The sequence below is a fragment of the Ictalurus punctatus genome, chromosome 21 (genome assembly GCF_001660625.3).
Source record: "Ictalurus punctatus breed USDA103 chromosome 21, Coco_2.0, whole genome shotgun sequence".
Taxonomy (NCBI): domain Eukaryota; kingdom Metazoa; phylum Chordata; class Actinopteri; order Siluriformes; family Ictaluridae; genus Ictalurus; species Ictalurus punctatus.
Genome location: NC_030436.2, coordinates 8184781 through 8209618, shown reverse-complemented (window position 1 = coordinate 8209618; position 24838 = coordinate 8184781). Strand labels below are relative to the sequence as shown.

Sequence of the window (24838 nt, the reverse complement as noted above, 5' to 3'; positions counted from 1 at the left end):
GTGGAGCAGCAACAGAAAAGGCACGATCACCTTTTAACTTCAAACAAGACCTTAGCACAGTCAGCATCAACCTATTTGAAGACCTTAAGGTTCTTCCGGTGGAGAAGAAGATCTGTTATGTATTGCGGCACCTGGTGACTTAACCCCTAATACACATATAATAAAACCTTAAACTTAACAGAGTATTCGACCGGCAACCAGTGAAGTGAAGCCAGAACAGGCGAAATATGTTCCCTCTTTCTAGTTTCCATCCCAACTGAAGGTGGGATAAAGAGGACTAAGCCACACCAAGGAACAGTAAGTTAGAATAATCCAGCCTAGAGGAAATAAAAGCATGAATTTCTGTCTACAAGTCCTTTACTGATAAAAACACTTTAAATTTCGCAATGGATCTGAGATGATAAAAGCCACTCTTCACCACTGAATTGATTTGTTTATCGAATTTAAGGCCGTTATCAAAAATCCTTAACAATTTTTTTTTTTTTTTTTTACGTGAGCATAAGAATTCACAGATAAAGGACCCAGGTGGTTATTTATCTGTGTAATAGAAGTTGGTGGCACAAAAAACTACAATTTCAGTTTTAAATTCATTCAATGTTAGAAAATTGGCCGACAGCCAGCATCTTACCTCCACAAGACAGTTCAACAAAGAGAACATCAAAATATCGCCCATGTTTCAAAGAGAGGTGAACTTGGGTATCACGCGCATAAAAATGATGAGAAATGTTGTGCTTTTGAAAATCAAACTTAAAGGGACCAAATACAATGAAAACAACTGCGGGCCCAAAATCGATCCCTGAGGTACACCACAAGTTAATGGTACTGTAGAAGAATAAAAGAATTCCCGACCTCCACCGAGAATGTTCTATCAGAGAGATAAGATTTAAACCAATTCAATGCGGTACCTTGAATTCCTACACACTTACTCAACCGTTCAAGCAAGATAGCATGGTCAGTGGTATCAAAAGCTGCACTGAGGTCCAGAAGGACCAGAATTGCACTGTTACCTGAGCAAAGCTGACTCTGAACTGTGATGTTGTCTAAAACCAGACTGAAACTTATCTAATAAGTTATTTTCACTTACAAATGCAGACAATTGATGGAAGAAAACCTTTTCTAATACTTTGGATAAAAATGGTAGTTTTGAGATGGGACGATAGTTATCCAAAATAAAAGGATCTAAATGGACCTTTTTTTGAAGTGGATTCACCACTGCATGTTTCAGGATTGATGGAACTGTGCCCTGGGATAGGCTACTATTTATTATTGTTAAAACAAAAGGATCAACGACACCCAGCACTTCCATAAGGAGACGAGAAGGCGCCACATCCAAGGAGCACAAGGAAAGCTCTGTTTTATGGAAAACATCCACAAGAAAAGATCAAGAAATACGCTCAAACGCAGTTAAACAAGCTGAACATGGGTCAATAACAGAAGAACTCATATCAGATTTGGGGATACAAGATCGAATAGTATTGATTTTATGGACAAGAAACTTCAAAAAGTTATCACAGATTGTAGGTGTAACATCAGGGAAAAAAAGCATAGTGGGATTAAGTGCCTTATGTATCGTATTAAACAGTGTCTTTGGGCATGTGCATGCTTTGCTATCAAGTTAGGAAAATATTTTTCCATAACAGCCTTAACAGTACTGGTTGCTCAGCATGCAGTCTCTCATGACTTCATAGGACACCTGGAGCTTATCTTTCTTCCACTTTCGTTCAGCCTTCCTCCATTCCTGTCTAGAGGCATGAGTATCCTTGTTAAGCCAAGGTTGTGTTTGTAGCTTGGGTTTCTTAATTTTAAATGGAGCAACAGAGTCCAAAACATTTCCACACAGATTGTTAAAATAAGAAAGTTGCTCTTCAACAGACAGCTCTGAAAAAGAAAAGCAATAGGGCAATAATCAAGACCTAACCACAGCATCTTTCAAACTGTTCTAGAACTTGCAAAATTAACAGACCACATTCGATGACCCCAGGACTTGACATTTATCATTGAAGTATTAAGCACAGTATTAAACAATACTGGTTTATTATGATCTGATAAACAAAATTTTTCAATCTCAATATTACTGACAGAGAGACCTAATGAAAAGGCCAAATCAAGATTATGACCTTGTTTATGGGTAGACCCTGTGAGAGACAAAGTGAGATTAAAAGAGTCAATAATTTGCAGAAACTCATTAGCAGAAAAGGATGAGAGGGACAACACACGTGTATATTAAAATCACCACGAATGGAAAGCTTGCCATACAAAGAAGAAGATACCAGAGAAGATAAAAACTCTTATTAAAATCTTATGAACATCTTATTATATGGTATTATAAGGTGGTCGATAAATCAAGGTGCACAGAATGGCATTCTCTGTACTTATCTTAATCAATTGACGTCAAACTGCTGAAATTATCCATCGATAATAAACAAGACTTAAAACTGTTCTTAAAAATTGTAGCTACCCCCCTCCACGACCAGCTGACCTCGGAGAACCAACAAAACTAGAGTCATCAGGAGACGCTTCAGAGAGAGGGCTAAGTTCACCGCGACTTAACCAAGTCTCAGTTATGAACATAAAATCCATATTGTAAGATGAAAAGAAGTCATCATTTAAAAAAGTCTTATTTGAAATCAATCTTACGTTCAACAAGACCATCTTTACAGTGGTTAGTTCCGTAGATTGAGTCAGTGATGCTGCAGTGCCGCAACTTTTCCTCTGTGAAGGAACACAGTCTAAAAGTCTGAGGTTGCTGAGGTTTACCCATGCCTGGGAGCTTGAAAAGCTTGATCGGGTACAAAGACGACGATGTACGAAGGTCTTGACTCAGATGTATTAAAATAGAAGAATAATCCATCATTAGAGACGTAGGCAAGAGCGTGAGTAGAGATAAATTCCAATGGCCCAGCATGATTACGAAGACCTCTCCTTAATTGCACCAAGGTGCCCCCATATTTACTGCGTCTTCTCACCAGTCTCCTTCTGTGCAAAGATCAGCAACTCAACAAATATCCGATGAAACTCGTTAGACAGCACTGACACTGGAGACTCCTTCCAAAAAAAAATCATTGTCTCTTAGGCAATTTTAGTTTTGGTTCTCAGATTCCACACTTGACTGTATTTGCTGTATTCATTCCTGCTTAAAACAAAGCAGTGTGTTGAGAAGGTAAACTGAACCCAGGTTTGATTAAAAATGGACTAAATACTAAATATGTGAAAGCACCATAAGGAAAGAGTGGTTCTGTGAATCTCATTTATTAGTCTCTAAATCCATGTTGACCAGCTGTGTGTTTCCATATTCATGACAAATTCAAAAATCTTCACTCAACTTTTGATAAATGTGACTGAGGAATGTGGTGCTGTGAACCGGATGCTGCAATGCTGCATGAATTACTTATCCGGAAAAAGCCACGAATGGAGGGAGCTTGTTACACATGTGCTTGTGTGTTGACTCTGATGCTTCAGAACTGTATATTTCATACTATTAAGACCACCGAGAGCTGCACACAAATCCAGTTTCTAAAGCAGCGGTATTTTAACTTTAACAAGTTTACAACACAATAGCTAAATCTGTATTCTGCATGCACATGGATTTGCTTTGCTAGCACCCAAAATGTTCATGCTTCCATGTTCAAGAAGTATGCACATGCATTGAAATTCTTGCTTGCTTGTGAACCTTTATTTATACTTTATCCATTTTTTTGGCTCTCAAATCTTCAGTGCAACTGGCAAAAATGCTCAAACAATAAACAGAAATGGTTATGGATTTTAACTAGTGAAATTGTTAATATGCACCTTCATTCATTCCTTGGGTAATAAGGAGTAAGGAATGTACGGTCATTATATCTATGCACGCCAACTATTGTGTGTAACGGTTTGGCCTCGAATGTTTTATTAATTGGTCTCCCATTGCGGAATAGCAACATGGTCATATAGGTGCAAAGTATAGTGCATATGTTTTTAGTTCAAGGGTTTTCATGGCCATAGGATATTCTATGAAACAGCACAGGGGTCCTCCTTGCATTTTTCCCTCCTTATTGCATTCATGTTGATGCCTTTATTAAGAAATTAACATAGTGAGCCAACTATAGGATAGAGTTGAAATTAGATAAACTATTCATCATATACTTTAAAAGACCAAGCTGCCAAGATTACTTGAGCAAAAACACAAATTTTACACGTCTGTTCTACATGCTCCACAATGAGTGTCAAGTCCTTTCTAGCTTGCTTACCAAAATGACCTTGGGCTCGTGTTATATTACATTCTTATTGAAATTATTTAATCCTTGCTTATTTTGTGATTCGATTATCAACACCACTTACCACAGTTATGCTTCATCTTTTCCTCTTCTTATTGTTTACTCTTTTTTCTGGCTTCCAGACAGGTCGAGTCTGACAAGTCAAAGTAAATTTGCCCAAGTGAGACTGCGCCCTGGGTGGGTTCCTGGTATAGTGTTGTACATTAGTCATTGGGGGTTTTGGGGGAGTTCTTTGAGCACTTTGAGATTTGTCATTTTCATGGTCTTAGTGTTGGCCGTAAGGGGGGTCCCTCAAAACTCAGGTCCCAGAGTAATTGCTTGCCTTGCCTGCCCTGTAGCTATGCCTCTGTTCACTGCAATGTGATGCATGCTTTTGCCCCACATCATAGTAGTGGGAAAAAGAGACTGCAGTGAAGGATAATAAGTAGATCGAGAGAGCAGATTTGTCTTAACTGTGCAAACATTTCAAAGTTTATTTTTTTTATTTATTTATTTTTATTTAAACTTTTACCTTTGTTTTTATCCAAAGTGACTTACAACTAAGACAGGATACAGCTGGGCAGTTGAAGATTGAGTGCCTTTCTCAAGGACACATCCATGACGGATTGGTGGTAGTGGGATTTAAACTCACCATCTTCTTATCCGCTGCCCAACGATTGAGTCAGAACATCCCAGTGTTCAAGCCTGACCCTGCTATACTGGCCAACCATCCATTCTGGGCGTCTCTTTGAGATACAAACTGACTAAAGCAATCAATAACAATTAGAACAAGCTAGAAAGCTTATACAAATATTACTTCCTCTGCATGTATGTTTCTACCAGAGCAAATGAAATCAACATGAGAGCAAAATGCTTGTGGACTTCACGGTGGCACTCAAGATTTTGTCAAATTTTGCTAATTTTCAGGATTGTGACTGAGAGTGCTAAGTAGAAGGGATTTGTGTAAGAGCTCTGAGTCATGTTAATGACCTGCTTCTCTGGATGAAGCTTATCCATTTAAGTCACATGGAGATCCCTGAAGTATGATGATTCTATTAAGATTCCTTAAAAAGCATGCAGAGGGGAAGTTAGGCATTTGAAGGGATCGCATTCAGGGTTTTCCATCACCTCGATCTAGTCATGGATGACTTTCACCAATTTGATAATCTGGTTGATCTCCCGTTATAGCAAAAATAATGACAATTGAAGTGAGAGAAAGAAGAGACAATGCACCTGTTGCACATCTGGAGGAATTTGTTCTTATCCAGCTGGTCTTATTTCCCCTCACATGTCAGAGTCGAAGCAAGGGACTTATGACCAGCTATCACAACAATCACAGTCATTGATCCAACAGGTAACGACACACAGTATTAAGAATCAAGTGTATGTAAATGTTTGAACTGGTTCATTTGTGTGAATTCAGTTATTATGGTGTCTTTTGGACTGTATGCTAAATAAAAAACAAAATGCAATTTTAATGATCTCTCTTTTTTAATTATTAACATTTTGCAGATTCTGTAAGGGGTATATAAATTTATGAGCACTGTAGTTTGAGGAAAACTCTAGTATTTTCGTATGAAATCGTGTATTTTTAAATAAAACACAGTATATAGTATGCTATTTAATCCAATTCAGTTCAGTTCAATATGATCTATATAGGAATTTTAACTATAGACATTGTCACAAAGCAGCTTTACAGAAATCCAGATGTTTCACTGTGCATAATACTTGTTCTTCTATGAAAGTGGGCTCATATTATTAAATTACAGAAAGTTTAAACAAGTGGTAAAAGTAACAGTTATTTGGATTGTTATTGTTTCCATTGCAGTTTCAAGTGAACTGTACTGTAACTAAGTATCCATGCTAAATTTTGTGTCCTGAAATTGGGCATGTGGGTGGAGCTAGAAATAGTGCAGATTACTGGCAGACTCAAGGGAGTTCGCAGGGTGCAACAGTGTCACAGTGCCCATGGTAAAAAAAAAAAAAATGCTGTGAAAGGGCCCTCTAGGGTGCACAAATGGTAGATAAAATGTCTACCTAGGGTGCCCTTACAATGGAGAAAATGTGAGGAAGTGCACTTCAAATGGAAAAAAAGTGTGATGAAATGCCATCTATGGTGCCCCTACATGTGATGAAACATGAAGAAGTACCATAATGGGTTCAGTTCTCCTGGAGAATACATGATGGAGTGCCCTTTAGGGTGCCACTTCATGCAAGGAAACACGATGAAGTGCCCTAATGGGTACCCTTCCAGTGGAGAAAATAAGCTGCAGTGCCATGTAGGCTCACCTGCATCCAAGAAAATGAGATGAAGTGCCCTCTAGGATAATGTTTCTTGGTAGACTGACACAGTAATGTTTCCTTCTTCCTGACATTTGGCTCAATGTGTAACCTTATCTTTGATTCATGTAAAATCCGTCATTATCCGCTTGTATTAAAGTCTGCGCTTAATGTCCTCCCTTCACTATAGTTAAAGTATTGGCACCATTGGTTTTGTTTGTTTGCCATTAGCAGAAACTCACACTGTCACATGCTTAGCAGTTTTAATAGTTGTGTCCATTGCTATTTTCATCTCCACTCCAATTCTTCCAGACACGGAAACAGAGACGTTGTGGAATTGAAGCAGATTTTGACATAAAATACATCTGAGGCAAAGTCAAACATCTTGTTTACTGTATATAAAATTATATATAAATGTTATATATAAATTGTATATAAATTTTAAATCATGAGGAAAAGTCATTAGAAAAAAAGAAAAAATGAAATGAATTGTTAGATGCTAATTGGATAATGAGCACTTGTGCGACAAAATGACATTTTAAGTGTAGTCCAGTGTTCTGTTATCAAACAAAATGATACAGATAATAGATCCAAGTTTATGCTTTAGTCAGTTACAGAATAAAAAAAAAAAAATCTCAACTTGACAGTTAATCAATGGCTGGACTGTATTACAAGAATGAATATAAACAAAGTAATTATGCCTCTGAGAAGTATTTGTATACATGTCCGTACGCTGTATTATCAAGAGTCTTGTTTGAACATATTCCATTATATGTATCTCCATGGGTTTGGACTTGACTGACCTGCTCAGTAGACCAGGATACTCTTTATTTCAGGGTGGTGGGTTTTAACCCCATGTTGTCTTTATGTGAAATGGACAAAGGAAGCACATCGGTTAAGTTTCAGTGCTAGTGACCATAAGCTTGTGAGGTAAAATCTTAGTGATCAATTGTTAGGCCATAGAGCAAGGCCTATGAACCAAAACCAGGAGAAATATTTCATCCAACCCCATGGATTCCAGACAGAAAAAGTTATTAAAATAATCTGGTATCAACACTGTACAATATTACTAATATCTAATATTTCATAATCCAGCATAAAGTGTTGAAATATAGGAACTGCAAGGCCCTTGGATCCATGTATGTTGATCAACCCAAAACACAAACTGACCTGAATAATAAAAGAAAAGAAAAAGAAAAACAAGAAAAAAAAACAAGGAAGTATAGAGCTCAAAATGTTGAACTGATAAACTTGAGACAGAGGTGATGGAACTCTCCTGCCATATACTGTCACTACCAATCTCCATATTATATTGTTCCACTACTGTAATGTTATATGTATATACTTTATAATGCAAATGAGAAGCGAAGGGGTGTATAACATATGTCACTATAAAAGAATATTACATATGTGGATCTGTCCACGGTGCTGAAGTCCTGAACGCTTTAAAAGCGTTTATGTAACTGTCCGTGGTGCTGAAATCATATGGAAGAATATTCCAGAAAATGAAATGCCAAATGAACTTTGCATTTGAATTCTAACATTGTATGTTGATATAAATACAACCCAAATTCCAAAAAAGTTGGGATGTTATGTAAAATGTAAATAAACGTAAATAAAATCAGAATGCAATGATTTGCAAAACACATAAACCCATATGTTATTCACAATAGAACATAGAAAACATAAAATGTTTACCCAAGTAAATGTATGAAAATAAGGCGATTTTGAATTTCATAACCGCAACACGTATCAATAAAGTTAGGTTGGGGCAACAAAAGGCTTGAAAAGTAAGTGTTACTAAATAGAAACAGCTGTAGGAACATTTTGCAACTAATTAGGTTAATTGACAACAGGTCAGTAAACATGACTGGGTATAAAAAGAGTATCTTAGAGAGGCAGAGTCTCTCAGAAGTAAAGATGGGATGGAATCTGGATGGAAACATATGTTGCTCTATATACTTTTCAGCATTGATGGTGCCTTTCCAGAGGTGCAAGTTGCCCATCCCATAGGCACTAATGCACCCCCATGCATCAGAGATGCAGGCTGATAAAAAGCCAGATGGTCCCTCTCCACTTTAGTTTAGAGGATGTGGCGTCCATGGTGTCCAAAAAGAATTCCAAATTTCGATACGTCTGACCATAGAACAGCTTTCCACTTTACCGCAATCCATTTTAAATGAGCTTTGGCCCAGAGAAGATGGCAGCATTTCTGGATCATGTTCACATATGGCTCCTTTTTTGCATGATAGAGGTTTAACCAGCATTTGTGGATGGCCTGGTGAACTGTGTTCACAGACAATGAGTTTTGGAGGTGTTTCTGAGCTCATGCAGTGATTTCCATTACAGAATCATGCCTGTTTTTAATGCAGTGCTGCCTGAGGTTCCGAAGATCACGGGCATGCAGTATTGATTTTCACCCTTTTCCCTTACGCATAGAGATTTCTCCAGATTCTCTGAATCTTTTGATGATATTATGTACTGTAGATGATGAAATATTCGTAGTCTTCACTATTTTACGTTAAGGAACATTATCCTTAAATTGTTCCATAAATTGTAGACACAGTTTTTCGCAGATTGGTGAACCTCTGCCCATATTTACTTCTGAAAGACTCTGCCTCTCCAAGATACTCTTTTTATACCCAGTCATGTTACTGAAATATTAGTCCAATTAGCAGAATAGCTAGAAACATTAGAAACTGCATATATGCAAGTATATGTAACTGTCTCTGGTGCTGAACTTATACACGCTATAATATAACCCATATGCAACCATAAAGTTATAAAGTAGATTACTTAAATAATATTGCCAATGGTGCTATGGCACTAAAATTATTTCCATTATGTTTTCCTATGTGTTGGATTGTGGAGCTCTAAAATTATGCGCTTTGTTATTTGCCACAACACGTCTCACAGTTTAAAGCCACATAAAAAGAAATGGCTTTATTTGGTTTCAAAACTTTTTAAAAGCTTTATTTAACCACATTCTGAAAACGCTTAATTTGAGCCTTCCTGTTAATCCATGCGTATTAAGTATAATTATGTAATAATTGCAGAAGCGAATGCTTAGGTTAATGGCGCGCTCCTTCAGAGGGATTTAAGCTACATTTGTTCTGACTTCAGATACAAATTAATTGCTGAGTATCTGCCTGTAGTTGGCAATTAAAATCTCTCATCCCTTAAGACAAATGAATGGAATCATGGAGGATAAAAAAGATATATTGGAAATTATCTACGAAGAAGATAATATTATATTTATATTTTTCTTTCGGTGTGGAGTGTCTGTGTGGTAAATACAGTGATGAAAATGCGTGGTCTATTTTGCTCTATAAAGGCAGTAAATATTCTGAACACTGACATTGAAATTGAGAAAAATGGCTTTTAACATGTCTATTCAAATGTGGTGTTGGGGTTGTAGGTAGATTTCTACACCATGTTGTCTAAAATGAATGACTTACAACATTTTTATGACAATTCACAGTTCTTAATTCTACCCAACCCAAAAGACCCAAATACAGTATATATCCATTCATCCATCGATCTTCTATACCACTTATCCTTTTCAGGGTCACGGGGAAACCTGGAGCCTATCCCAGGGAGCATCAGGCACGAGGCAGGGTACACCCTGTACAGGGTGCCAGTCCATCAGACAATCACATACACACTCACAACACAGACACTTTGGACATGCCAATCAGCCTACCATGCATGTCTTTGGACTGAGGGAGGAAATCAGAGTACCTGGAGGAAACTGCTTATTCCTGAAAAAAAAAAAAATATATATATATAGGGCTGACTAATAATCAAATAAATATTCCAGTTTCTCTGAAAGATCATCTTAACTCATAGAGAAAGAGTGTGCAATGTGATGCTTGCTCTACCATCTAATGTTGATCTTTAGGAAACTCATCTAAACCGGTCAGCATGCCGGAAACAGATGATCACTTTTGTAATGATAGTAATTTACTCCACAGGAAAGCAATGGGATTGTGCTTTCCTAAACAACCACATTTTAACAGACACAAATTAGCCATTTAGCCTGCAACAGAAATGCTCTGTGTTTGAAACCACAGATGTCGGAGTGTACCATTATTATGGGTTATGCTATGGTGCAGCTCAGTTCTCGATTCGGATTGGTCAGAAGCTGTTAATTGATTTTATATAACAGCAGCTCTGAAAAATAATAAAATCACAGAAACACTCGATAGCAATACATTTATTCTGTTTCTATAGTAACAACTCTTTTTCACATGGATTTTGGTTTTCTTAGACTCTCAAAGTTGAAAGATGCTCTTTAAATAAAAAAAATGGTATAATCATTGATAAATGGCTATATTTTGAACATTTATCAAAGGAAAATTCAATATGTGGAAAATCATCAAACAAAACTATTTATAGCTGGTGGGACGCAAGTACTAAAACGATTAACACAATATTTCAAGTAAAGCTTCAATTAAAATACTCTTGGACATATAGTTTGGGATTTGGGGATTTATAATTGGAAAATGTGGGATTTATTTCCTATAACTGAATCTTTTGTTCCTTATACACTGTAAAACAGGATAAGTTAATTTAACTCAAAAAAATTGAGGAAACTCATTACCTCAAAAATTTTAAGTTCAATAAAAAATAAAATCAATTTCTTTAAGTCAAATACACTTAAATATAACACGTTTGAGTTACATTTTTGTTGATTGATTCATCAACCAAAAAATTTAGGTAATTAGCTTCAGCAAATTTTTTGAGTTAAATGAACATATCCGGTTTTACAGTGAGTGAGTGTAATAATCATATTCTGATGTTGCACTGCGATGGAAAATCTTAATTCGTAGCTAAGGTGTTAATTTTTTTTTCACAGAACAAACCAGAAGAAAATCAGAGAAAAGACAGATTTCCCAAGTTAATCTCATGAGAAATTCAAAAGCAAGGGTAATAGAGTGGGATTCGCTTGGAATACAAACACAAACTTTTGGCCATTTGTTGTATGTGGAAGAGGGCAGATAGCGCTTTCATTTTGTTTTAGATTATTATTTTATGACTTCTACATTATCGAGTCAGTACAAAACTTTTCTAAACATTAGTTTTCCAGCACAAAATTATATGTTACAGAAAAATGTTTGTATGTCAATAAAGAAAGAAGTATCTTGTGTGAGAGACCACTTTTCAGACAAAACAACATAATGAAGGCTGCTGGGTTTTGCTGCAAAAATAAGAAGCGACAGTCAAAGTCTCCAGAAGAACCGTGTCTGGTTCTGCGAGTTGCTCAGTAAAACTTTCAGATCATTTCCTTATAAAACTTCACAAATTCTACCGGAGACTACTACTATTATTATTTTTTTTAAAGCAAACTGCCAACACACCAAATATCACTTCATATCGGTTTCATTTATTTCTGTTTACTGCTCTTTATAGTATTTTTTTTAATGTAGAAACATTTAATTTCATTATTTGTGAAGGCATCTTTGCTCTACTGAATTTCTTTGCATGTGCCTACGACTATTGTACAGTACTGTATGTCATTCCTTCTCAGCCTTCACCCTAGAAAGTGTGGCCAATTTTGCTCCTTTGGTTCATGAAGAACGCTTTTCTGTTGTCCGGATAAACAGTTAAACACATCTAAAGAGTGTACTTTTCATCCCCACCCTCCATAATTCATGGGGTGTGCATGCTGGAGCCTGACTGACTTCGAAGCCTAATTAAACAGATGGCAAATTGTCCAATGCTGATTGTAATTAATGAAGCAGAGTAGCTTCTGTCCAATTGTTTTTTTTCCTCCCTTAGTCACAGAATATGAACCAAGGAGAAAATTTGTTCAAGGATGTCTTTAGTGTGTTCAGAACGTTCCAACATGCATCTCCCTCTCCATGTTTCCTGTTGGTTTACATTCGCAACCGAAAACTTGGCTTTTGAATATTGAAAGAACTAGAAGCAAATCACAAGAAGGTTTCAAATGCACTCATTAAAAAAAAAAAAAAAACATGAAATACATAATGATGTTCAGTAGTTTTCAGGCCATGTAGGCTAAATATAAAAATCACAGAGATAAATTTAGCATGTTCTCAGCTATCTTTACGATTGATTTTCTTTAATGCGAGCTAAACATTTCCCCTGGTATGTATGCATGCAAGCCTTGACAGCATTTAAAGTAAGACAGATGCCTGTGAATGCAATTTAGCATCTATTCAATAGTAATGTAATTTTTTTTTTCTCTCAGGGTTCATCTCATTATGCAATTCTCTATAACGTAATAATGGATTGATTTATGGGTATGAGTCATGCACAGGTGAAATCACTGGACGAAACAGTTGTGCTGTTCGTTATACTCAACAGGAATCCAAGGTCTGTAGGGGGAAATGGGGGGGTAAATAACATTACCTGTTTTTTTTCTGTCCAGTTTAAGAGAAAACCCTGTAGAAAACGTAGCTTCATATTTCTGTTCTTGACAGACAGGAGTGGAAATTGACGAGGTATTTAGCTGTTGCAGCCTCACATTTTCACATGTCTGTTCTGAGATGCTTTTCTGCTCACCACAGTTGTAAAGAGTGGTTACGTGAGTTGAACCAGTTTGTCCTCTCTCAAGAACAAGGCATTACTACATTTTTATTTTATTATTAATTTTTTGTACAAATGTCAGCGCGAAGTCGTGCCTGTTTCTAAATTCTGAGCCATGTTGTGTTTGATTTGTTGCTACTCCGTCTGATCATTTTTATTTTTTTGCATTATTCCAGTTGGCTTTCTGTTCCCTGTGTTTTGAGATGTTGCTCATTTTTAATAAAAAACCAAAGTCACACTTCACGATTCTTCCGATGAGTCTGGTTCTTAGAGTAACAAAGAAGTCAACACTTGTATTAACTGACGGTTGTGTAAACATTAATGAACTGCACCGACACATTGTTTATTTAATTCACGACTAAATAGAAATCCACAAATTAGCAAAAGTTATGTAAATGGTCTGTTCTTATATAGCATTTTTTTTTAACCTTAGTGGTTCTACAAAGCACTTTACAGTGGTACTCATTCAACCATTCACACACACACACCAATGGTAGCAGAGCTGCCACGCAACACACTAGCTTGCCATTGGAAGCAACTTGGGGTTCAGTGTCTTTCCCAAGGACACTTTGGCATGTGGAGTCACATGGGCCAGGAATCAAACCGCCAACCCTACGATTAATATCCAACCTGCTCTACCACCAGAGCCACAGCGGCCCACAAGTGATGACATCAATAAATTACAGAAATCTGGTCCCAACATGTTCAAAATTCAGAATTAAATGAATGACATTGTTCATGTTGGTCATCATGGCTTCCTGCTTTTTCGTACTATTCGTGGTTTGTGTGGCTTTGGTTTGATTCATAATTCAGTAATCTTCATCCTTACTCTCCCACGAGAGTGCAATTACTTTTGAGACTTCCTCGTGGTCGCAATAAAAATTCAAGCGTGCCTTTTCTCTGGTACTGTAGGTCCTAAACTCTGGAACAGTCTCCTTCCAGCTTCTTCAATAGCCACTTTTAAATCTTCACTGAAAACGTATTTTTATTCTCTAGCTTTTGATTAGGTCTTGTAATAGGTGGAAATATGTAAATACTTGATGCTGTATTTAAAGGTATGTATTAATCATTATTAGTATTATTATTTTTATTATTATTGTCACTATATTTTTAAACATAACTGCGATGGCGTATTCGGTTGGTTGATTTGTAAAGCACTTTGGGTCAACTTCTGGTGTTTGAAATGTGCTCTATGAATAAACTTGACTTGATCATTCAAAAATAGACATCAACTCCCACAAGCGTTTGCCACTTTGTTAATGTTACTGATGGTGTATTAATGCAAGGTAATGGATTGTTCATGTTTACTAACAGGGTAAATCATGTTTATTAAAGGAATTAGTTCAACTTTATTGGTTCATCACGCTAGGGTATTATAATAATAATAATAATAATTATTATTATTATTATTATTATTGATTTTTTTAGGGACTTGTTAAATCCAAAAGCTTTTTTGATCGTGTTGCTTTGAACAGGTTGCACACACGGTCTGTTAAATACACTGAACTCAGAATCACGCCGCTGCCATCTGGCCACCAGTACAAGTCTGCGTATGTAGCTGAATACTGTTTTAACCGCACCTCTTTCTGCTCTGCAGGGTATTTAACAGTCACAATAGACCCCTTACCACCTGTTGTTGTGGGAGAGACGGTGACACTGAAGTGCAACTTCAAGACCGACGGCAGATTGCGAGAGATAGTTTGGTACAGGGTGAGTACCGCTGAAGCTTTCACTGTTTTCATGCATACTACTGCACTATGGTCAAGGTTTAATTGTTGTTATTGTGTTAATTATGGCTAAACTGGATCACATAGAAAAGGCAAGCTGTTGCTTTAAGCTTGGATGCCATGTCTTTAATTATCGTTAACTCAAAGCAGTGAAAAGCAATCCAGCTGTACGTCTCGGCTGGGAATCTTGACGTGACGTCGAGGCGGTCAGTGCCACGCTTTAATGGATCACAGCTGGACACTTCACACTTATTAGGCTTGGAATATTGCACAGTGTTAACATTCAGCTCGATTATGTCTTTCACAACAGAGGGTTTCTTTTGTGTTTGCGATGAGCGCTGCTGCCTCTGTGCCATTGCTTATCACAGCCATGTGTGTCTGCATTAATGAACATCGAGCCACTAGTGTTGGCCGGCTACGCTCCAGACTCGACTAGGAAAATGCAGACAGTGAAAATCTGGAACATGTTCAGAACTCTTTAATAGGCAAAGAAGACTGGTGATTAACAGAATTAACAGAATTAGGCCACATTTACGGATGATAGAGATTTTTTATTTTTTTGGCATGCCAGCTGGATAATAGAGATTTGACCAACTGAGATGTAAGGTGAATGCCTTCTTCTAAGACCTACCCCCTGTAAAATAAATAAATTAATTAAAAAGTGCCAAAATTCAGAAGCAAAAAAAATATTAATTAATTAATCAAATTAAAATAGCAGAAGAAAAATCCAAATGGGAAAAAATTAAAGCAAAATGAGAGTGTGAATCTTTTTGAAAAACTCATTTTGATTCGATTCTCATTATTCTCAAAAATTTATTTATTTATTTATTTATTTATTTATTTATTCATTTTTACATTTTTGATTGTTAATATTTTGTTCGTGGATTTTATTATTTCTTTTATTTGAAACTTTTGCCACAAAATGAACTCCATATGCACCTTCTGATTGGAGAATTCAACCACGACATGGTGTACTGTAAAACGAAATGACTGACATGTGACAGCCAATCAGATCCATGTATTTTATATAACGTGTTATGTATGCTGTGTAACACGGAGAATAAAAAAAAATAAAAAGTAGCATGATACTGGATATCTGTTGGTAACTGGGCACACGTTGTCATGGCAACTCATGGCAGCGTATGTTTTGTTTATTTTGCATGACATGGTTTTAACAATACCTAAAACGCTTTCTGGTATAAACCTGCATAACCCGTAGCAATCTTCAAAAAATGGTACTAAACTGTACCTAACCCTTGATGGTACCTTTGTGTATGAGGGTAGCATTAAAATGATTTAAGGTACATAATTAGCTTTTTTAGAGTACTAAATGCACCTTTTAAGGTAAAGGATACACACTAACACAATATAGGCAGGCTGGGTGAAAATAATGCTGCAGTATACTATGCACTAAAAGTAATTTATTGTGCCTGATGCTACGACACAGTTATACCATCACGAGTTTAATGCTCGGAAAGTTCCGAGTCAGTTTTATCCTGATCTAAAAGCATTCCTCTAATATTGGCACCCTTGGTAAATATGACCTTTTGTTCTTTTGTTCAAATATTTGACAAAAATACTCAGAGCTGTTATCTTGGCAAAGGGAGGTAGCACAAAGTATTGACTAAAATGGTGCACACATTTTTTTTTTGATAAACCTGTGTTGTGTTTGATATCCTTGAGAGCAGAGAATTTTTGTGAATTTTTTGAACAAAAGATCAAAAGGTTTAACAATAAAGAATTTTTCACAGCCTTCTTTGCTCATATTTCTTTGCTCAAGGGTGCCAATATTAGTGGAGGGCACTGTAAATCACCTTGCTCTTGGCATCCATGTTTTTCCCGACCGAAGCAGCGGAATGCTTTTAGATCAGGAGAAAACTGACTTGGAACTTTCTGAGTCGGCTGGTTCGCACTATTAAACTCATGATGGTATAACTGTGGCGTGGCAGCAGGCACAATAACGCCAGCTCATATTTAAAGGCTTGAAAAGCTGAACGCACAGCCGTCCTCATCATTCTAAGAGCTAAATGTGATAAAAGTGGATGGTAAACCGGTCTGTAATGGCGTGTAACTGTGTCGTCATGCAGCACAGCGCAGATGTTAAACTGGTCTTTAGTGCCATGTGACAACCAGTGCAACATCTGTGCTGTGTTATGTGCCGAGCGAAACAGTAACGCTTTTAACCAGCGGAAACCAAATTAGCACATAGACTCACTAATTGGCTACAAACACGGACATAAACACAAAATGAACGTCAATGATTACGCTGCTCTCAGGACACTCATACTGCTGTGTGTCGAAAAAAATATATACTCTTTTAGATTTTTCAACGGCAAAAAAAAAATCTAACTTCTTAACTTCTTTCTTTATATATTTATTGCTTCTTGATAAAAATATCAAATTAAATTAGTTATAGCTATTTTTATTCTTCTTAGTATAATCAAACCTATAATAACATTAAAAATATTTATAATTATCCTCAAAGAAAAAAGAATACAATAAAAAGTGCTTCTATGATTTTTTTTTTTCCTCTGACATTATTTTTTTGTCTTGTATATTTAAAAAAACGTCTTTACTCACGTGTTTGCATATTGATTCGTTTTGGTTTGTTTGTTTTGCATATTTATTTATTTATTCTTGTACAACATTAGTGATTCATTACTATTCTCAGACCCTTCCCAAGAACCAAAATGGATGATGTTATATGGATGACCACATAATCAGTTTACTGATTAGCCGATTTCTACTTTCCACGGCAGCTCCTGCTTCTGCTGTTAGGCCTTTTTTTTCCCTTTTTTCAACTCCATTGCCTTTGCTCGTTCTGACCTTTTCAAGACATGACCCAAAAAAAGAGATTAATAGCACTTTGCATATTAGCAACAATCTCATACCTCATGCTGTGCAGGTCGACTGAACTTTTGAATGGAAATTGAATATAATATGAGCTTTTTTGTTCTTCCTTGTACGATTGTCACAGTGAGGCTTTAAACAAAGGCAGTCTGTGCTGCAGTACATTTGAGCCAGATATTAAACATAACATTCTGATCTGCAATGTCTCAGATATATTCTCTGTTTTTCCTGGGATGGATCTGAATTGGTTTTGGTGCTGATATACAGTATAAAGGCAACAGGTTAGCTTTACTATACAGATCTGGTGTACAGTAGATACAGTATATTACTATTATGTTAGATTTGTTCCTAATTACACCTAGTTCATTAGTTGTGTGAAATTGCTTTCTTCTTTCTTCAAATTGAGGACATTGTTGCATCCGTACTAATGCATAACAGTTTTTTCCACACTCATATTCGTGTTCAACAGGGTGTCCGATAAGTCAGGTACCAATGAGAGTAAACTACATTTTGTATTTATTATTTACACCATAATGAATGCTCTACATGTTCACCCTTACATGCTACACATTTTCTCAGCTACTGTGTCATGTTTTTATTTTGATTTTGCTCAACATAGTCCCATTGGTTCCTGACTTTTTCAGATATATATATATGATGTGTAATAATTTTTATTTATACCTGCTTGAATGCTCGAATCTGATTGGTCGGAAGGTGTTTGTTATTTTTGTATTTTTGTAACCGCAGGTAGTTCCAGCTGAAACATGAAGGACACGAAAAACATGAATATTCTATGTTATTGTTTCTATAGTAACAACTCATACACAGGGACTGGCAGGTTAGTCCGAAACAGAGCACGGTTCGCATGAAAAATCGGTCATGTGAAAGCTGTCATTTGGACCGGGAAGCACACCACAGTACTAATCCCAAGAGGAGGAGGAGGTTGCTCTGGAATTGTGCCGTGCTGAACGTGAACGCAGCTTGTACTCGGGTCTGCACTTGTTCAGGAAGTAAAGTAACCTGCCCATGTGTTTTAGTCGATGACGACTTCATTTGATTCCATGACACACGTGCACTGTATCATGAGTGGCTCGGGAATGTTGTGGGATACAATGAAGAGGTCCACTGCTGCGCATAATATCTGCTGTGCATAACAGCACCAAAATAATTGTTAAAAATATATTTTAAAAATAAAGAAATAAATATCGTGAGTCGTGTTCTCCATGCACGTTTGTGATGACCGCAAGACGAACGCATATGCACCAGGGTTCAATAGAATCAAGTGAGTCTGAAATCGGACCGATGGGGAGAACAATCGCACTTCGGATTCAATGACGAGAGAGAGAGAGAGAGAGAGAGAGAGAGAGAGAGAGAAATCAGGAATGACTGTTTATTGTAACTATAACGCAGGTGAAAACAGGAACGAATTTGTCTCTCAGATGTTCCACACCATTAAATCGAACGATAAAGCATTAAAATGTTCAACGTGTCATTCGTTAATAAAATAACCATTGCAATCATTGATAAATTGCTGTTTTATAAGCAGAATACCTCTGCTTCACGTTGTCCCACATTGCACCACCCCGGCGTGTATTATTTTCATAATACCACACCTTCTATCATGCGTTAGTCCTTAAGTAATAGCAGCTCTAGAGCAAATCAAATGAACAGGTTTATATTAATCCGGTCTTTCAAATACGTAACAGCACATTCACAGCGACTCCTTCGGTAGATGCTCCACATCACCTACAAATAATCATTAAAAGAAAGGTGTTGTTATTTAACAAATAAAAATGTCGAATTGTTGCCATGGTGAGGTTTTCCGTAAGGAGATGTTTAGTAAGCATTTACGGAAGGAGTCTCCAGCGTCAGTTCTGTGTAACAGTCAGAGGTAAAGCTGTAACTTTCAAGTTTTCTATTGCAAGGATGATGTATTTTGAGGTAACGTGACATCCTCCATTTTGTTCGGCTTATTAACTTTATTAAAGAACGTGAGGGAACCAGTGTTTATAGTTGCTGTAATGCAAGTGAGTGAGGTTTAACTGTTTTAATGGATGTTCTACTACATTAAACGTACCTATGAATTTATTTATTTTTCGGGGGGGAAATGCAGTGTGTCATTGTTTAATGAATAAGAATCTGGTCAAACTGCTGTGGTAGAAGAGGAATAAAACACTTCAGGATATTTTGTTATAGGAAAATCATCAATAATCAACTTTGTTGATTGTTTTCCCATCACAGCACACACTACAGTGTTTTATTCCTTATAAATATAGAAATTTAATTATATTTACAGTTTTTACCACCATACCATGTGTATTTCTGTATCCATGTGCATTAATTGAATTAATTCAATTGAATTAATTCAATTAATGGATAAAAATATAATTTTGAAAAATTAATGAATTCATTTTTTTTCCTGTTATTGTTACTGGAAAATAAAGGAGCTAAAATGGCTTCCCTTTTTCCAACATTTTTTTTTTCAAGTAAATAAAAGGAACAACATAAGAACCTTATAATTCGAAATGAAGTTAAGATAGATGATAGCTTGAGTAAAAAATTTCCCAGATGTTAAATGGAATTTAAGATCACACCAGTGTCCCTGTATCTACATCACAACTATGCAGTTGTTGCTAGTAAGATGGCCGCCATGTTCTGAACCCGTCCTCTCTGAAGCAGCTTTTCCTTAGCCTTCTGGGAGATTCCAGGTTAATTCGATACGCATAACAGCCCTTCTGATTAGCTTAACTCAGCTCATGTGCACAATGTGTTTTGCATTGATGTCTGCAAATTTGCAGACTTGCAGTAGACAAAGCCGTCAAGATCATCTATCGACTACTAATCACACAACGCCGAGGTGCTAATGAGAAGCAGCTCCGACTTCTGCATCATAAGTCAATCATTCCTGCTTGCCAAGCAGCGTTCCTCTAATCTCTGCCCTCTATTTGACTAAAATGTCGACTTCTCGTTCCTTCACTCAGATAGTTGACGTGTACCTTTGAGAATAACAGCGGTTGTTAAAATGAGACATCAGAGTAGTGGGTTCTTTAATAGCAGTGTGGTCTGGCTTTGACTCCTTCAGATCCTGCACACAGTCTGTGAAAACCCAGGAAGCCCTCACCGACTCCACATGAAGAAAACTGACAAGGGCTTAGAGGGTTTTTTTCAATGTCATAGATCTCAAATGGACTTTTAATGCACTTATATCTATATGCCTTTATTAGAGGATTGCTTCCTTGCCTTTCCTCAACTGCTTATATACTCATAATTTGGAGTCATTAGTAATGTCATTTTATTAGAACCACCTTCATGAATAATGAGTTATGTTGAATATCGTACAAATTGTGAAGTTTTATATATACATCGATTTCTACTCCACTTTTCAGAAGTAAATGTCGTCTGCACTGTAAAGTGCAAGGTAAATGTAGAATCCTTAAGGGTTTCTTTAACAGAGAGGGTTCCAAGTAACTAAGAGTGCCTGACATCTTTATTTTTTTTTGGCTCCTGTTATATTTTTGGTTGTTTTGTTACATTTTTTCATTTAATGATAATGAGTCTTTATTGGTCACATTATAGCACAGGGAAATTCATTTCTTCGCATACCCGAGCATGTTAGGAAGTTGGGGTCAGAGTTCAGGGTCAGCCATGATACAGCGCCCCTGGAGCAGAGAGGGCTAAAGGCCTTGCTCAAGGGCCCAACAGTGGCAGCTTGGCAGTGTTGGGGATTGAACCCACAACCTTCCGATCAGTAACCCAGAGCCTTAACTGCCAAGCCACCACTGCCCCCCTGATGTTGTGTCCAGTGATGAGCTAACAGACTAGGGTAGATAAGCGAATATCGTTAACCAGGAAAAAAAACTGAGACTCAAGAATCAGATGTACAATCGCAGTCATAGGGCTTGGCATGTTAGGATAATTCACCGAGTGATACTTTGAATATATATTTGCCTAGCACCCTCAGGGTTGGGGGTTCGAATCCCTGTGCTGTATTTGGCACAGCTTGCATGTTCTCCACATGCTTCAGGGGTGTTTTGCAGGTAGTCCGGTTTTCTCCCCCAGTCCAAAGACATGCCCTGTAGGCTGATTTGCATTTCCAAATTGCCTGTAGTGTGTGAATGTGTGTGATTGTGCCCTGCGATGAGTTGACACCCCGTCCAGGATGTCTCCCGCATTGTGTCTCTGGGATAGGGTTAGCTCCATGCTCCTCACGACCCTGTGTAGGATAAACAATATGGAAAATGGAGGGATATATAAGGTGTGAACCTGATTGAGCACTAGGATTGAGTGTGCAGTGGTGGCTTTGAACCTGACAGAGTTTCTGTGTCGGGAGTTTTACCGTAGTCCATGGTGCCCATATGAAGCAGATCGGGTACTTTGGTTTGAGGCAGCCATGTTTGTAGGCCGTGACGTATTCTACATTTTACATTTTACATCTACTTGCTGTTGTCTTTTCCAAATTTGCTATTACAGTTTTTATTTGCATTTTATGTTTATGTTGTTGTGGTTTTAGTTTTGTGGTTGTTTTTGCTTGTGCTGTTGTGTTTCTGAATTTGTGTTGAATTTTTTCATTTGCTGTTGTATTTTTAATTTGCAGGTCGTGTTTATGTTCATTTCTGTTGCGTTATTCGCTTTGCTGCTTTTGCTGTTGCATGTTTTATTTGCTATTAGATTTTTTTACTTGCTTTTTCATTGTCTAATTTTCATTGTTTAATTTTGTTTTCGGTTTGTCAGTCTGCTTTATAGAATATAAAACGGATCTCGCTTTTAAATGGAACTATGGAAATCTATCACTTTACCACCGACTAAACTCTTATCAAAGTAATCAAATGCATCGTTTTCATAATTGTCAAATAAACATGAGTAATGAAAATACAATGATAAAAGGCGTTTCAGTGACGAACAAATAAATAAATCCCTTTTTTTCCTCAGAGCTTTTGATGAACAATAGTAATGGCCCTGCTATTCTGTAAGAAAAACATTTTGTTATTCAGCCTTTTATCTTCAGTGCATTCTTTTACAACACTGAACAGTTATGTATTTTCAAACCCAGCGATTCTTCATGTTTTAAAGTGTTACGAATCCTAGACGACCAGGTGAGGAAATGGCAGCAAGAGTTAATAAACTCAGCAGAAATGTAGCGCCTTCATGTTTCTAGCCGGAGGTAAAATTACACCCAGATGTTTTGTGTCTAGTACTATCCAATTAATAAACGCCATCCTTATTCATGATGCTTTTCTTCTTTTGTGCAATTAATTAATGTTGTGTGCAGAACATATACAGTATTTGGTTGTTCTAGTTGAAGCTACCATTAATAATGCAGCAAATGGGCTTGTAATAAAATATTTATTTTGAGCTTTTTATGCTCTACCACCTAAAATATACACAATTTCAAATAAAATTTCAACCTTTAATGCCTTTTAGCATATATGCAAATTTTCTGCTCATGTTATAAGAACTACCTGCATCCATCCATGTAGATGATAAGGAATTAGCCTTGTGCGTATGCTAATACCAGGAAGGTGGCTGCATAAATGTGTCTTAGGAGCGAAAGATACTAAGCCCAGGCCTTCCTATCACTTCTGGTTTATTTCCATGCGAACCGAGGCTTAAAATGGTGTGGGCTTTTGAGACGGCACTGAGCAAACGCTTATGCGGTGCTACTGTGTGTCAGCTATAAATAGCACGTTATCACTTTAAAACCATGACCACATTTTCATGTGAAATGGGAAAACACTGTGGAGTTTTGTTTTGTGTTTTTTTTTTTTTTTTTTTTTGATCACAGCTTGGTGACTCACCTCAGCTCTGCGCCTGTTCTGATTATGTCATGCCAACGAACCTGTGTTCCATCCGTATGGAAAAGGGTGTGTATTTATTTATTTATTTATTTATTTATTTATTTGACATTTTCACCAGACTGCTTCTTACGTGTCAGGAAACATTGCGGATTTAATCTATTAGCAAACTAGCTAGCAAACTCATAGCCCCTAAACGTCCTACAGTTGCGGTCGGAAGTTTACATGAATGTCATGGCAATATTGGGCTTTCAATAATTTCTCTGAAATTTTCTTTTTAATTGTACAACATACAATTTAAATTTAATTTAGTGTCGGCGGTCTGTTTTTTCCAAGTTCTGAGTAGGGAATAAATCTGAATGCAGATATTTGGAACACTAAACACATACAGATACCAATAGTACCACTGATTCAAACCCATACATTAAGTCAATGCCATAATGCTATACCCTAAGTAGTGAGCATACATAATGAATATACTGTACATCCATTTGGGATTCAGCATGAATGTGAGAGTGTAAAAAGGACACATAATTTGACCTCCTTGTGATTTTCCCTGTTTAAAAATGGGACACGAGTTTCATCGTCTGTGGGTTCCGTGATATGAATACAAAGTGTAATCTCAGGCCAGCAATAACGTTATGTCTGCATAACATTATGTAACTCATGATTATTCGAATGCATCTAAGGCTGTTAGGTAATTAAAATTCTGTTCTCCCTCCACCATTAGACAATTTTCGCTCTTATTCAAGTTGAATGTTACTTTCGTTCAAGTACTTCTGCTTGTTACTACGTTTATGTAACGGGGGGAGGGAGGATTAGGTTTGAATTGCACCAAAATGGTCTATCACATGGCATATCTGTTCAGCCTATCTCATATGAGCCATTGGGGAAGAACGGCCGGTCATCTGCAAGTGGGAAAATAACAGGGAAGTTCAGACATTTTCTCGCCATATGAGAAATAGCTGGTGATGAGTATGCTGTGGCTGAGAGCCCTGTTTATTTTGTGTGTGTATGTGTGTGTGTGTCTCAAACATTATTTACCACAGTCTCCCCAGTAAACTTTACAGCTTTCTGGAATCCAACATGTCTTCTTGCGTGTTCCTTTCCAAACAAGCACCATAACCAACACAATGGGGTTACATTTACTTGAGAAATATTATTGCTTTACGTTATCTGAGGAATCAGGATGCATAGCATAGCATTGACACTTTAGTGTCCTGAATGGTGCGAGTGTTCATTGGACCACGGTCATATGTTACCGTCCAGTCATAATCGAATCACCTGAGATGGATGCTAATAACATGTAGGCTAAATCCCAAATATCTTCCTACTGGACAAAGAATGCACATCAAAGCGTGTGTTATCTCATCCCCCATATAGTGCACATATCACCGAAGAAGCC

At 37.0% G+C, this 24838-nt stretch overlaps 1 protein-coding gene across 1 annotated transcript in view; it reads left to right on the top strand.

The window, feature by feature from the left end:
- Nucleotides 1-24838, top strand: part of igsf21a (immunoglobin superfamily, member 21a) — a 268718-nt gene that overhangs the window by 82249 nt on the left and 161631 nt on the right. Inside the window, exon 2 of the mRNA XM_017450972.2 lies at nucleotides 14662-14774. Coding sequence (XP_017306461.1) covers nucleotides 14662-14774 — 113 coding nt within the window. The remainder of the gene's footprint in view (nucleotides 1-14661; nucleotides 14775-24838) is intronic.